Below are 15,390 nucleotides of genomic sequence, written 5' to 3' on the forward strand. Positions count from 1 at the left end.
CGGAAGCGGGCCAGAGGCCGCACGTGGGTCTAAGTACGGCCCGGCTCCAAGTTCCTGCCGGCTCTAGAGCTCCCGCCCCGGGCTGGGTCCCCGCAGGCCTTGGCCTGGCCGCGTCCCCAGCAGAGCCCCCACCCCTCCTCCGAGGTCGCCCGCTGCTGCTCGCGCCTGCAGAGGCGGAGGGCGCGGCCGCCCCTCCCCGCCCGACGGCCGCTCCCGCGCCCGGGCCCGCGCCGGATTGGCCGCCCTCGCGGCCAGGTGAGGCGCCCCGCCCCTCGGTGGCTTCAGGTGCGGCGGTGGGACCGGGCCGCGGCCGCGCCGGGGCCGGGGCGCCATGGCCGAGTCCCAGCTGAGCTGCCTGGACGAGACGCACGTGAACGAGAGGGTGACTGAGGCGCAGGCCGCCTTCTACTACTGCGAGAGGCGGCGGGCCGCGCTGGAGGCGCTGCTGGGCGGCGGCGAGCAGGCCTACCGCGAGCGGGTCAAGAAGGAGCGGCTGCGGGACTTCCTCTCCAGCCAGGAGCGCCAGGCCCTCCGCGCCGCCTGGACCCCCTACGAGGATGTCGCCGCCGCTGCCGCCCGGGGCAAGAGCAAGCCCAAGGCCAAGACCCCGGCGCAGGCCGCGGCTGAGCCGGACGAATCTCTGGCCTACTGGCCCGACCGCTCGGACACCGAGGTGCCCCCGCTGGACCTGGGCTGGACCGACGCGGGCTTCTACCGCGGCGTGAGCCGCGTCACCCTCTTCACCCACCCCCCCAAGGACGAGAAGGCGCCCCATCTGAAGCAGCTGGTCAGGCAGATGATCCAACAGGCCCAGAAGGTAGGCCCCCGCCCCTGCCCCGGCCACGCACACTGATGGGGACCCCCACGACCGGCCCCTAGGACCAGGCCCCCGCCCCCCACCTCTGAGGCAAGGCCTGGGGCTGGCGGCCCTGACCATCCTCAGGAAAAGGGGCGCAGAACCCTCCCGTCCGCCATGGGGCTGCAGAGGAGAGCATGGATGTGTTTGGCAAATAACAAGGTGCTGGACAGTTGCTTACAGTGTCCAGTGGCACTGGCTTTCCCCTGCTCTGCGCGTCTATGTGCCTGTCTGGTCTCTGTCTTTAGGCAGGAGTGGGGGCTGTGGAGCCCTGTGGTAAAAGGGGCCACTCAAAGTTCTTGATAATAACCTGTGTGCTTCCCAGGGATTTAACAAAACTTGTCCCTGGTCATTTTCTCATTTGATCTTCAGGCAATCACAGAAACTGTAATGTGGCCTCCCCACCTCCACCCCAGCCACACTGCTCTTAGGAGGCACCCCCACCCAGAGTCAAAGCTGGCTTGGCCCCTGGCATTCACACTGGCTCTGTGCCCAGCACTAGGGCTCAAGCAGCCTGGAATAAGTGAAGGATGTTTCTTGACCACCTAGTCTGTGCCTGACGATGTACCGGCCACTTTGACAGGGCAGCTCCCTAAACTCAGCAGGTCAGGAAAAAGCTCCCACTTATCCGATCTACTCTGCCTGGGCATTGAAAGGAGGGGACGTTTGCAGAGTTGCTGGTTAGAATATTGGTGGGGCCAATAGTTCGTTGGGCAGAATTTCCAGATAAAATATGAGATGTCCTGTTAAATTTGAATTCCAGATTAACAAGAAATTTTTTAGCATTATACAGTATGATTCAAATACTGCATGAAACATACTGATGTTAAAAAGTCATTCACTGTTTATCTGAAAATCAGATTTAATGAGGGCATTCTGTGTTTTTATTTGCTAAGTCTGGTTCCCCTACATTGAGATTTAAGAGACATCAGCAGCCTTTGGTACCCAGTTCAGAATATACAACAGAAGTGGCTTGGGTTCACCGTTCTAATTTAACTCAAGGACTGTGGCTGGAGTCCTGTTACCCCTGGAGGCTGAACTTGAGACACCAGTGGTGGGGCTCTTCTTCTGGAAGGCATGATACAGGTGGTTGGCTAGATTGGCTGCCAGAAGGAAGGGTTAAGTTTTCACTGTCTGTGTTTCCACCCTCCCTCTCTAAAGAATCCCAGCTTGTCTGCCTGAGAGTTCTTTTGTCTATTGCATTCTGCCAAAGAGAAAGGCAAGTTTGAACAGAGGAGGAGAAAGGATGTGGGCGACAATACTGTGTAGCAGGCTGCAGCTGGGGTCAGGGGTCAAGTCCTACGATGTAATACTAACAAGCCTTGATTTATGAGTACTTAATGTGTGCCAGCCATGGTGCTAATGATTTTCACAACTACTGAGTGAGATGGGTATTTTCCTTATTTTGGGACTCAAAACAGTTAAGTCATTTGCCAAGCCAAAATTCAAACACCAAAGTGCTTCCTCTTAACCACAGTACTGTCTGATGATGCAACAGATTAAACCAAGGATCTTGAATGGAACTGGCCTGATCACACCTGGGCAACAGGTTACAAGAAGAGAGAGACAGAGCCCTGCCCACTGGGACTTCTTGTCCCATGTGGGATGTTGGGAGTCTCCTAGGTAGTGGAGTGTTCTTAACTCATTAAATATTTAACAACAGAAACTTTAACAACTGTGAACTGATCCAGTATTTACATATTAAACCAGTTATTATTTCCTGAGTTCCAGGCACTAGCCATAGGAAGATATAAGCTGTGGCTTTTGCCCTCCAAGAGTTAAATGCTGCTGAGGGGGTATGCTGGAAGGAAAACAGATTTTGAGGCTGGATATGCCCAATCTGGGAGGGCTTCCCAAGGGAGGTAAGTTGCAGGGTTAAAAAGGGAGAGAGAAAACTGGAACAGAGGAAGAAGAAACTTAAGAAACTCTTGTTTCTCCTTAAGAGACAGGAGAGAAAGCTTTGTGCTTCAGAACAGCAAGCAGCTTTGAATGACAGGAGGGAAGAGCTATTGTGGTGACAGCTGAGTATGTGGAGGGCCTGGTGCAGGGGTCCTAAAACTGGGTTCAAAGTAGATGACCGCCCCCCCCCACCCCGGGAAGAAGCAGCTTCTGGCGCTGTCTATGCCCCAAACCCTCAGACACTTTGGACCCCAACTCTTATAATCATGACCACTCACCTGCAATAACCTCAGATATGCAGATGACACCACCCTTATGGCAGAAAGTGAAGAGGAACTGAAGAGCCTCTTGATGAAAGTGAAAGAGGAGAGTGAAAAAATTGGCTGAAACTCAACATTCAGAAAACTAAGATCATGGCATCTGATCCCATCACTTCATGGCAGATAGATGGGGAAACAGTGTAAACAGTGTCAGACTTTATTTTCTGGGGCTCCAAAATCACTGCAGATGGTGACTGCAGCCATGAAATTAAAAGATGCTTACTCCTTGGAAGGAAAGTTATGGCCAACCTACACAGCATATTAAAAAGCAGAGACATTACTTTGCCAACAAAGGTCCGTCTCGTCAAGGCTATGGTTTTTCTAGTAGTCATGTATGGATGTGAGAGTTGGACTATGAAGAAAGCTGAGCACCAAAGAATTGATGCTTTTGAACTGGTGTTGGAGAAGACTCTTGAGAGTCCCTTGGACTGCAGGGAGATCCAACTGGTCCATCCTAGAGGAGATCAGTCCTAGGTGTTCATTGGAAGGACTGATGTTGAAGCTGAAACTCCAATACTTGGGCCACCTGATGTGAAGAGCTGACTCATTGGAAAAGACCCTGATGCTGGGAAGGATTGGGGGCAGGAGGAGAAGGGGACGACAGAGGATGAGATGGTTGGATGGCATCACCGACTCGATGGACATGAGTTTGGGTAAACTCCAGGAGCTGGTGATGGACAGGGAGGCCTGGTGTGCTGCGATTCATGGGGTCACAAAGAGTCGGACACGACTGAGCGACTGAACTGAACTCACCTGCATGCAGCACCTTCTTCCCAAAGATCCCATGAAATAGGCAGGGTAAAAGTTGACCCTCTTTCACAGGCAAGGAAACTGAGGCACAGAGAAGGAAAGGGGCTTGCCCAAAGGTCACGTGGTTGGTCGTGGAAACACCCAGATCCCCAGTTTCTACTCTGAAGGCTACACCTTCTGACCTTTGCCTGTCCCCACCCCCTAACCCCACGCACCCTCAGCCAACTGGCACGGGGCATCCTCCGTGACTATTACTCTAGAGCCTTCCCCATCCTTTTCACCCTGAGGGAGGGAATTTCCTTGTCTCCAGGGAGTCTGGCTGCTGTGAGGGCAGGTGGGATGGACCAAGATGATGTATGTGCAGGAATGCAGGGGACCGTTGCAGGTATGGTTGGGGAGCAGCAGAAGGACATAATCCACAGGTCCAGCTGGGCACCAGAGGATTTTATTTCATTTAATCCTCAATAACTTCATGAGGGGTTGTCATTTTTATTCCTCAGTGACGAACAGGAAACGGAGGCTCAGGGGGAGTGGCTGTGACTTGCCCACAGGCACAGACCAGCAAGAGTTTTAAGCCTACGCCTCAGGGATGTGGAGAAAGGAGCCTGATTAAAGGACACTTTGAAAACATGATTGGGTGGGAGGAGGCCTTTGAGTTGGTCAGTCTCAAGTTATCTGCTCACTGGGCCTCTGCAAAGGGCAGAACGCCATCCTGACTGCACCAGATAGCCGGCATTCAGACATTTGGCCTTGTTTCCTGGTGGGGTGGGGGTTTTTCCTGCTGTTTTAATACCCCTTACATGATTTGCTATTTTTAGAGTCACTGAATGATGTACTTTGCTTGAAGTACAGGCCGGGACTTCCCTGGTGGTCCAGTGGCTAAAACTCCACTCTCCCAGTGCAGGGGGCCTGCGTTCCATCCCTGGTCAGGGAAATAGATCCCACATGTTGCAACTAAAGATCTGACATGCAGCAACTAAGACCTGGTGCAGTCAAATTAATTTTTAAAAAAGGTTTTTTAAAATAAAGTACAGGCAGAAAGGGTGCCTTCTGAGACCCAGAAGTGAGCCCATGGCCTGTTTCCCACTGGCAGAGAGGACCAAGGAGGTTGCTGCCACTTGGGCCGCTGTGACCACTGTAACCCAGGGAGCGGGGAGGGGGGCCTGGACGTAAAGCGAGACCACATGAAGACGGGGACATGGTTGGTTCTTATTCACAAGGGCAGAGTGAGAGGATCAAACAGCTGCAGTTTGCAAGGAGTGAGTTTGGTCGTTGGACAAATATTTCAAGGTATGGTAAGCACTTTAGTAGAAAACAGACATATAAAACACACTTCTGCTCTTAAATGGCCTGATAGTCTACTAAACCATCGTTTTAATACAGACTGATGAGTGCTTGACAGAAGGTGTGGTGGGGGCCCTAACCCAGCCCCCCCGAACTGTGTGAGGGGAGGACCTCTGATGCTGCCGCCTGTCTGCGGGCGAGTCTGAGCCCAGCAGACAGGATGAGACCACGCGGCGCATCCACCCTTCTTGGCACCCCAGCTCCCTTCTGACTAGCAGCACCCATTTTTGAGGCTACCGGGCAGGTTTAGAGAGTCCTGCCTGTGCCTCAGGAGCAGAGGAAAGCTTAACTACCTCGAAGACTGACCCTTGGCCCCTGCCTTCCTGGGCCCCACACTCCAAGGTGCCAGCTACCCGGCTCCTAGTTGCTCACCACAAGCCCCTCCCGCAGCATTTCCTCTGAGCCTCAGGAACCATGTCAGGCAGATAGTATCTTCCTTTCACAGGGGCAGCCTCTGAGGTCCAGAAAGGTGTGATGACTTGTCTTCAGAAGAGGGGATGACAGCTCCCCCAGGTCCAGCGATCAGAACTCCTAGCGACCCCACATAAACATAAACCCAACCCCGGAGAGGGCGGGATACAGAGCCATTCAGCTTTGATGAACTGAAGCCGCTCCTCTCTGTTCCGGTTGCAGCCGGGAGGGGCAGGCCCGCCTGGTTGGTGGGAGGCAGAGGGGTGTGGGGAGCAGGCCTGGCCGTACCCCATCTCTGCCTGTCAGTGGTTTGTCCCCTCCCTTCAGGGAGGATGGCGCCGCTTCCTTGGCACTCAATCAAATTTTCAATTCAAAAGTGACTTTTTGTTCCCAGACGTGGCTCCTTGTTTGTGCCACCTGTGTGCCCGGCACAGGGCTCGCTTGAGGAGGGCCCGTGTGATCCTTGGAGACCAGAAGCTTTGGAAGAGCCAAGACTTCCTTCCTACACCTCCTCCATTGTCTTTGTGGAGCCCCAGCGGCACAGGTGACCAGTGGTTTGTTTAACTGATTGGAGACTATCTCCCACTGGCCCCCAGTCCCTCTCCATTCCTCTAGGGAAGTCTGGAGAGGCTCCAGTTGAACTGCACATTGCTAAGGGTCTCCGTCAATCTTCCTCATAACAAGCCACCTGGCAGCAGCGAGAAGAGTGCTCTAAACTGGGGGGAGGGATGCAGAGGCCTTTGGGGAAGGGCTCCAGAGCAGAAGGCACGGTTGGTCAGGTTAGCAGGCTTGCTTAGAGGTCTGGGTAGCCCATAGGCGAGAGCAGCTGGGCACATATGCCCAGGGTGTGTGGCTCACTTCACCAGGAGGCTCAGCTTTGCAGGTGGCCACCTTTGCCACTGTCTTCCCCCATTAGCCTCTATCAGCTCTTCCTCATTCAGGTACATCCAGCAAATAGTACACAGCATCTTCTTTGTACCAGGCACCGTGCTGGGCACTGGGATATAGACAATGAACAGAGAAAAGAAAGAGGAAACAAAAAAGCAGTTTACATATATATGGACTTAAATATTGCTGGTTTGTGAAATCTGGGTCTGATGATACATTCGTTAGCCACCTTGCTGCCTTGTTTGAGAGCTGGTCCCAATTCTCCCTAATACCTTTCCCTGTTCTCCTTCCCTTCCATGGCAGAGGTTTTAGCTAGAGCTTCTGAGCTGCCTTTTAAAAGCCTGATTTGGGAGGACTTCCCCAGTGGTCAAGACTCTGAGCCCCCAAGGCAGGGGACCCTGGTTCCATCCCTGGTCAGGGAACTAGTTCCCACACGCAGCAGCTAAGAGTTCGCGAGTCTGTAATTAAGACCCAGCACAGCCAAAGAAATAAATGTCAATAAAATAAGGCCTGATTTGCTGTGCAGAACAAGAGAAGCCCTCTCAGGGCAGCCTGTGACCTGCGGTCCAACACACACCATCTGCCCGCCTAACCCTTCTTCCCGCCACGGACCATTCCATGTGGGCATTATTTCCGAGGCTCAGGGCAGTTCCAGAGTCCTTGCGCCCTCGAGGCTGGTAATGACACAGCTGCAGTTCCAGGGACCGAGCACCTCACAGCCCTTCCAGGATCTTGTCTGGGCCTGTCTGGCATCTCCACCAAGCCCTGGACGCTGTGGCTACTGAGTTTTGAGTCTCTCTCCTTTATGCTCCATCACTGATCCTGGGAGCAACAGAGACCCAGCTTCATGTCAAGGACAGAGAATGGACTCTGAAGCTGAAAGGTCTTGGTTTCTGCCCTGATCTGTCTACTTACTAACTTTGGGTTGAATCACTTGCCTCCGTGGGACTCCTGACATGCACAGTTGGAGGATATTACCTAGATTTCGGATGGTTTTGAAAAACAAGGAAGAAACAGTGTGAAAGCTGAGGATACCGAGAAAGTATGGTACAAGTCCCCTCTCGGAGCTGGGAGGCAAGCGTGCCTGGGCTTCCTCTCAGGACTCGGGGCTGCCAGCGGGAGATCAGGCCAGGAGATCAGAGTTCGGGGAGCCAGAGGTTGCTTCTTGTCTTCAGGTTGGAGGCCCTGTGCAGGTGTGCTTCCTGTTTCCTCCTCTCATCAGAGGAGCAGCTCCAATGGCCCTCCCCTCCCCGCAGCCCCACACTTCTCTGCTGGCCTTGATTTGATGGCTGTTTGTCAGGGCAGCTCTCCTGCAGGGCCGTGGCAGCCAAGTTCCCAGTCAGGGTTCTTCTGTAGGATCCGCCACAGGTGCCCTGAACTGGGGATCCCCGAGGGCATTCCCTTCCCAGAATCACTTGGAAGAGCCAGTTAAAGGAGCCTGAGATCAGTCCGTAAAGACTTCTCAAGAACTAGAGCCTGCACAGGTGGCATGGGGACACGGCAGTGGGTGGGTTGAGGCATGGGACAGGCTGTGTTTCTGTCTTTGGAGAGGCTTGGTTCCTCTGAAATCTGACACTTTAGGTCCCTGAAACTCTGAAGATGGATGTCTCCCAGGGGGTTCACAAGTAGAAGATGGGGCCTCAATAGGGGGGTGCCTTCTTCATGACTTCTTGGGCTTCTGGTGGCATAGCCAGGTTTGCTGGACACTGATCTCAGGAGGCCAGGGCAACATCAGGGGAAGGGGTACATGGCTGGCAGCCTCGTTCTTGCCCTGGTTGTCTCTTTCCTCCGCCACCAGTTGACCTTGGGCAAATCATTTGACATTGGCTCGGCCTCCAACTCTGCATCTGTAAAATGTGAATAATTCTTCTCTCTTACTTTCACATGATTGCTCTGAGACTCTGATGCAAGACTATGAGACAGCATTTTGAAAAAGATGAGTGAGAGATGCAGATAAAAGGGGTTTTTCTTAAGAGGGGCTAACATTGTTGAAAGATAGGTGCTCCGCGTGTTATTTCCTTTAATTAATCGAGTCCTCAGCACCTGGCATGGGAAAGGGGCTTTTCCCAGAGGCTCAGGGAAAGCGGGAGGCCGTAGAGCTGCTAAGAGCCTAGCTGGGATTCACCCAGGTCTGAGCTCAAGGCTTGTGTCCTTCTGCTACACATGCAGTTGCTTCTGGGGATTGCCCCCATAGCCACCTCTTCCCTCTGAAATCCCAGATACTCAAGTATGTTTGTTGTCATCCAGGCTCTGGGAAGCTCACCAACTGGTTCTGGAAACAAACAAGTATGGGACTACTTCGGTGGGAGTAGGAGAGAGGAGGATTCTTGCTGCCTGTGGCACTGGGACAGGTCACATCACCAGGAAGCTGGTGTGGGTAGCTCCCAGGGACCTGTTTATTTAGTTTGGCTGAACCGCGTCGATTGTGGGATCTTCGCTCCTTGACCTGGGATCAAACACACGCCTTTAACAGTGATAGCACTGAGTTCTAACCGCTGGACCACCAGAGAATTCCCTCCCAGGGACCTTTTTTTTTCTAATGTATTTTTGGCTCCGTCAGGTCTTAGTTGCGGCGTACGGGCTCTTTGTTTCAGCAAGCAGGCTCAGTCACCTGGAGGCATGTGAGATCTTAGTTCCCCAACCAGAGATTAAACCTGGTCTCCAGGGACTTCTTACTGGCCACTTTCTGACCCGCCCTCCCTGGACTTGGGTCCTCAATGTCAAACTGAGACCTTGCTGGGAGTCCCAGCCCGCAACCCACCCCCCCACGCCACCCCATCAGGATGCTACCTCACTGCTTCGCCTTGGCTGGTGGTCAGATCCACCTCCCTCTCCTCCGAGTGTACAGGGCAGAGCCTGTTCTGGGGCAGGCTTCCAGTCTGGGGGGAGAGAGGAGCAGGGCAGAGGACCATGAGCGGGGGCGGGTCCTGGCTGACCGCCAGCCTCTGTTCCTGGCGCTCTCCTGACCACCCCCCACCCCAGGCTGAGTCACTCTAGTGATCCCGGCCCCTCCCCCACCTTCCCACCACACCTCCCTCCCCAGGGGCCGTTACCAGTCAGCCTTAGCTGGTCCGCTGCCTGCCCCTGTTTTCTCTTCCTGCTCTGAAACTCCTGGAGTCTGTGAACTTGCTAATGACCCCAGAATCTTAGCCCAAGAAAAGAGCCAGTGGCTTTTCTAGTTAGTGGTCTCTGTGGCCCGAGTTTCCAATAATCTGTTAACTCACCCTGACCCAGCTTGTCCAGTGGTCACCCTGTTGGGCCTCTCACGGCACTGGTGGGGCCTGTGGGAGGCTCCAGAGAAAAGCTCTTTTCTGTTCTGTGTCCTAGCAGTGAGTCAGCAGAAGGTGGGGGCAGGGCGGGGACCAGGGCTCTTCACCTCTCTGTGGGTCTTCAAGGACCAACTGTGAGTATGCTTAACTCCTAATCCCAAGAGGGTTCCCTTCCCCACATCTACTCATTCGCTCCCCTTGTTTCACTGAGGACCTAGTATGTGCCACGTTCCAGAAATATACAGAATCATAAAATGTGGACCCTGGAAAAGAAAATAAACTGCAGTACAGGTGGGAGGAGGGTGTTGCTAGCTATTAACTGTTGTGTGTGCGTGCTCAGTCGTCTCAGTCTTGTCTGACTCTTTTCGACCCCATGGACTCCATCAACCCCACCAGGCTCCCCTGTCCATGGGATTCTCCAGGCAAAAATACTTGCCATGCCCTTCTCCAGGGGATCTCCCCAACCCAGGGATTGAACCCTCATCTTCTACTTCTCCTGCATTGCAGGCAGATTCTTTACCCACTGAGTCACCTGGGAAGCCATTAACTGTTGAGTTCTTAAATACCAGACCACACTAGCCCTTTTGAAATATATAATTTCATTTAACCTTCATGACAATCCAGGAACTTTCCATTTTACAGATGATAAGGTCACACACGAAGTAGGAAATGGCAACCCACTCCAGTATTCTTGCCTGGAAAATCCCATGGACAGAGGAGCCTGGGGGACTACATACAGTCCATGGGGTTGCAAAGAGTCGGACACGGCTGAGGCACTGAGCATAAAGTCACACGTGCTTAATCACTCAGTCGTGTCCGACTCTGCGACCCCTTGGATTGTAGCCCCCCAGGCTCCTCTGTCCGTGGGATTTTCCAGGCAGGATACTGGAGTGGGTTGCCATTTCCTCCTCTAGGGCATCTTCCCGACCCAGGGGTTGAACCTGCCTCTCCCTTGTCTCACGGCAGGGAGTAAATAGTGAAGCCGAATGGGAACTGAGATGAGCCTGAGTCTCACTGAGCTCCAGGGGCACAGAGAACTCTTGGGAATTGACAGCTGCAGCAGCCAGTATGGAAGGGCAGGTGGGCAGAGGGCAGGGTATGCAAGACCAGAGGCCTGGGAGTGCACAGATTCACACTATTCCCATCACCCAGCTCCTCCTGACTGCCTTCCCCTGCTCCCCGCACCCTCCACTTGCCTCTCTGGGGAAGCCCTTCCAGGTAGCTTCACTACCTGGCAGTGGCCACCAGGTTATCTCGACCACCTCGCAGAATCTCCTGGGCAAACTGCCAACTCCACTTGTCTTGCCCTGATGGATCAATCAAGAAATAGCTCGAAGGTACTTTTTGGAGTCCTGCCTTCTCCACATATTGTGTGATGCTCAGAGCTCCAGGCCAGTAACCCAAACCAGCAGCTGATCCTAAAAATCATCTGTGTATCTTCATTGGATTTTTTTTTTAGCAGCTGATTTATCTTCCTAATTATGTTTAGCTTTAAGCTAATGTTAAATGAGCTTGCATTAGATAATTTTCACTAATTAACACCAACTTAGTGCAGGGAAAGTCATCCCAGAAGTGTGCCGTGGGGCAGTGAAAGCTGGCCTAGGATCTTAAAAAGAATTGCTCTGCGTACTCCCTGGTGGATCACACATGCCGCTTGGTGGCTGAATTAACTGACCTTGCTCACACAGGCACAGTCTGTTCTCTGTCTCCGGAGACCCAGCCCAAGTCTCCTTTCCATCACCTCGTTTGGGGAATGAGTGTCAAGAGTACCTCGTAAGGCCCAGATGGACAGGGAGTGAGCCCCAGTGGTGCACAGCAGAGTCGGGAACAGAGTTGGTTCAGAGGCCGAGGAGTCTGCGAGAGCAAGTGGCCTGGCTGGCAGAGTTGGGCTCCAGTGGCTGGCAGTGCAAGAGGGAGCCTGGTGTTTAATGATGTCTAATTAGTGAGCCTGAAACAATGTAACATGGCCGCAGACAGCTGGGAATCCTCAGGGGACAAAGCCCAGATACCTGGCATCCAGGCCAAGAATACTACCCCAGAGGTCTTGGCTCTGCCCTCTTGGTGGGCCAGGGCTCTGGTCCAGTCTGCTTCGTCAGGCCCCTCGAGGGAAGCTCGCTACTGTGGAGGTACTGTTTAGACCCGTGCTCCCCGTGTAGCACGGCCCGTCAGGTCTCTGTCCCCCGCCATGCGCTCAGACAGACCCAGGCCTGAGCAGACGAGCCTCCTGGGAGAGGCACACACTGCCCTGGGACCTGGGGACCCGGGACCCATAATGAACCTGGGACGGCCTGGGGAGAGGGAAACAAGGACCTTGACACGGAAAGGGTATTCCTGTTCCCACAGGGAGAAGGCAGGTGACAGTGTGAATGAAGGCACCAGGGCTGGAGCCAGCGGGGTGTGCCTGGAGAAGGCAGAGGAGGTTATCATCAAGGAAGCAAGTGGGCCAGAAGCACACGGAGGGGCTTTGGCTAGGCTGACATCAGGCCAAGGGTTTGGGCCGGGAAGCAGCATAGTTTGGGTTGGGTTATTGGCTCCACCTGCCAAGAGTGGAAGGCCTGTGGAAGCTCGTTCTCCCACGGAGCTGACGGCTGAGCCCCCAGCCCACACCTGGCCTCACAATAAACGTGAGGCAGCCTCGCTTTATAGGCAGAGTTCCCAGGGGACAAGCAACGTCTACCCTCTCACCACCTCTGTGGGACCCCTGACTAGTCTGTGCTCCCTCCACTGCAGGTTGCTCCTGGAGAAATGAATCTAGAGTCCAGGGGTGGAGGATGCAAGGTGTCTGTGGGTGTCCCCTGGGTGGCTGTGCGGACCTCCTCTCCCGAGCTCTCCTCTCCTCTCTCACCCCAGGGAGCACACCCAGAATGCTTAAGGTAAAGCTTTCTCGTCCAGTTGTTCACATCCCACCGAGGCAGAAATTGGATGGGGCCTGTTGCAGCCTTCATGACAAAAGAAAGTCTTTGCAGTGCGCTTAGCAGCGGCCGGTTGGGTCCCGAGCCCCACCTGGAGGTGCTCTCCACTGGGACAGCAGAGGTTTTTGGGGTGTTGGGCCATGCCATGTGCCTTGAAGGATCTTAGTTCCCCAACCAGGAATTGAACTGCGGACCCTCAGCAGTGAACACTCAGAGTCCTAACCACTGGACCCCCCCAGGGAACTCCCAGGGCCACAGTTTTCCTAGCGGTGTGTTTCCTGCTCAGTGAGCAAACGCAGTCTCCCAGGATCGCTCAAAGGATCATGCATTGTACAGACTCACTCATCCCTTGATTGAGCTGCCCTTCCCCTCCATCAGTTCAGATTCTGACTCTCCTGGAAGTGTAGTGTTGCCTGGGCTTTCTCACCACCCCAGGCCGGTTCTGCTGGACATGGTATCAAGCAAAGGAAAACATCTCCGCCGTGATGTCCGGGGCCGGTGGACAGCTCTGCACGCCTGGCTCCCTGAGAGCATGCGCCCCCACGCTGGCCCGGCCACCTCCGAAGTGAGGCCCCTTTGTTCTGAGTTCCTTCAGAGGAGAGAAGGGCCTGCCAGGGTGGACCCTCCATGCACAGCAGGCCAGGCTCTGTGCTCTTTGTCCTGCTGCCTTATCGCATTTAAAACTCGGAGCAACCCTGTGAAGTGACCATACTCCCCATTTTAAAATGAGGAAGCTGAGGCTTAGATTAAGTGACTCACTCAAGATCACACAACCAATGAGACCTTCTGCTTCCAAAGAATAGGTTCTCTTCCACGCAGCCGCTGTTACTCCAAGTGTGATCCATCCTCCACCTGCATTCGGATCACCTGAGGTGGGCGGGGTGGGGGTAGGAGTTGCTGTTAAAATGTGCTTTCATGGGCCTGCTGAGTCCGATGCTCTGAGGCTGGGGCCCTGGAATCTGTGCACCCAGCAGGTGTACCTCACCCAGCCCCACACAGGGTGATGCTCTTTATATGCTCCAGTGTGACAGCCAGTGCTCTGGAGACGTTGATGGCTCCCTGGGTGGATCAGAGAAGGTGCTCCACATAGCTGGGCTGTCTGAGCCAGATACTGAGTGGCCCACCCAGAACTGACTCCCCTGGACGGCCAGAGAGATGGCCCTCCCAGGAGGCAGCAGCTGACCAGTGTGCCCACCTGCTGCCCTTCCTACCCCAAGGCACCTTCAGGCTGGAGGTGTGGGCTGCTGGCCCCATTCATTGGAAAAGGCCCTGATGCTGGGAAAGATTGAGGGCAGGAGGAGAAGGGGGTAACAGAGGTTGAGATGGTTGGTTGGCATCACTGACTCAATGGATATGAGTCAGAGCAAACTCCAGGAGATGGTGAAGGACAGGGAAGCCTGGTGTGCTGCAGTCCATGGGATCGCAGAGTTGGACATGACTGAGTGACTAGACAACATCAACGCTGTTTGGTGATTGCCCCTCATAACCATATAGCTTTTTCATGGAATTTTATAGGCATGATCTCATCTGAACCTCCCAACAGCCCTGGGAGGCAGGCAGGGCAGACATGGGAGGTAAAAGTCAGGCCCCAGGCTCACATGGGTAATCAGTGGGCCCGTGGGGACTGGGACTGCCCCTGTGCCTTGGTGGGCTCCCTCCCTTCCTCCCCAGGAAAAAGTGACCATCACCAATACATCCCTGCAAGGAGCATGCTTGACCTGTGGCTTTTCCCCACCATGGAGTTCAGTGAGATGGGTGGATCTATGTCACAGCGGTGGCAGCCACACCCACCCCAGTACCTAGGCTCCACGTCAGCCGGCCTGGGGAAACCGGTAAAGGAGAGGGTGGTATCGTCCGGCTCTGTGTGTGCACCCTGGTTTTGTATGATCAGCGGTGACGTCAGGTCCTAGCCAGAGCAGATCTCCCCAGAGCCTGCCCTGACCACATCATCTGGGGGTGACAGCGCTGGACTGGGGTCAGAAGGCTGGGCTTTCATCCCACCTCTGCCAAAGACCCAGCTGGGAAACTTAACCTCGGGGCTGGGCTCTGTTCTGTTTCCTCCTAGCTCTGAGGTTCTGCACATCTGAAATGTCCTTCAGTGCAGGGGCCACGGGCAGAGATGCCACCTGTGTGCTACCCTGGGCCTCGGCGGCTTTTTGGGGCTGACTTGTAGCCCATGCTCTGTTTATCAGCTTGCTTCCACCACAAGGAGAACAGGTACCCTTTTGTAATCTGCACAGAGGTGCTGGCTGTATATGCTGGGGTCAGCTCTGCCCCTTGATGTCCTTGGTGTGGACTTTGACCCCTTGGTTGAGTACTGTCCCCACTCACTGGCTGGCTGTGCCATCAAGACCTTGGGTAGGTGGAGTGGAGGCAGACCAGACCTGGGACCAGCATTCAGGCAGCAGTCCCAAAAGGCACCCATTTCTTTTCCCTTCTCTATGCCCTTGAGGAAGAACTCCAACTCTGCCTTCCAGCAAGATGATCTAACCAAGAATACTACTCAACATTCTTTTTTTTTCCCCCTCCACCGCAGTGTCTGTAGTCATTAATGAAATTAAAGAGATAACCACAAAGCTAGGTCCACACCCCACAAATAAAACAGTAGACATGAAACACCCTCCATTTAGACATTCATTCCACAATCATGGAGAACTGACTGTTGAGATGTCCCCTGAGGGTGGAGATTTTGAGATAAATCAGATGGCCCCCACCATCCGGGAGCCCACAGCCCAGTAAAG

The 15,390-nt window shown here is 54.1% G+C and overlaps 1 protein-coding gene across 4 annotated transcripts in view; it reads left to right on the forward strand.

Moving 5' to 3' along the window:
* Positions 1 to 283: 283 nt before the first annotated feature.
* The window catches only part of SACK1F (scaffolding CK1 anchoring protein F), a 35,161-nt gene continuing 20,054 nt past the window's right edge, over positions 284 to 15,390 (forward strand). For all 4 annotated transcript variants that reach the window (XM_081587518.1, XM_081587520.1, XM_081587519.1 and 1 more), the window contains exon 1: positions 284 to 817. In XM_081587518.1, coding sequence (XP_081443644.1) covers positions 332 to 817 — 486 coding nt within the window. In that variant the 5' untranslated portion in view covers positions 284 to 331. The remainder of the gene's footprint in view (positions 818 to 15,390) is intronic.

This window comes from Giraffa tippelskirchi, chromosome 4, assembly GCF_054371585.1.
Source record: "Giraffa tippelskirchi isolate mGirTip1 chromosome 4, T2T-mGirTip1v1.2.pri, whole genome shotgun sequence".
Lineage (NCBI taxonomy): Eukaryota > Metazoa > Chordata > Mammalia > Artiodactyla > Giraffidae > Giraffa > Giraffa tippelskirchi.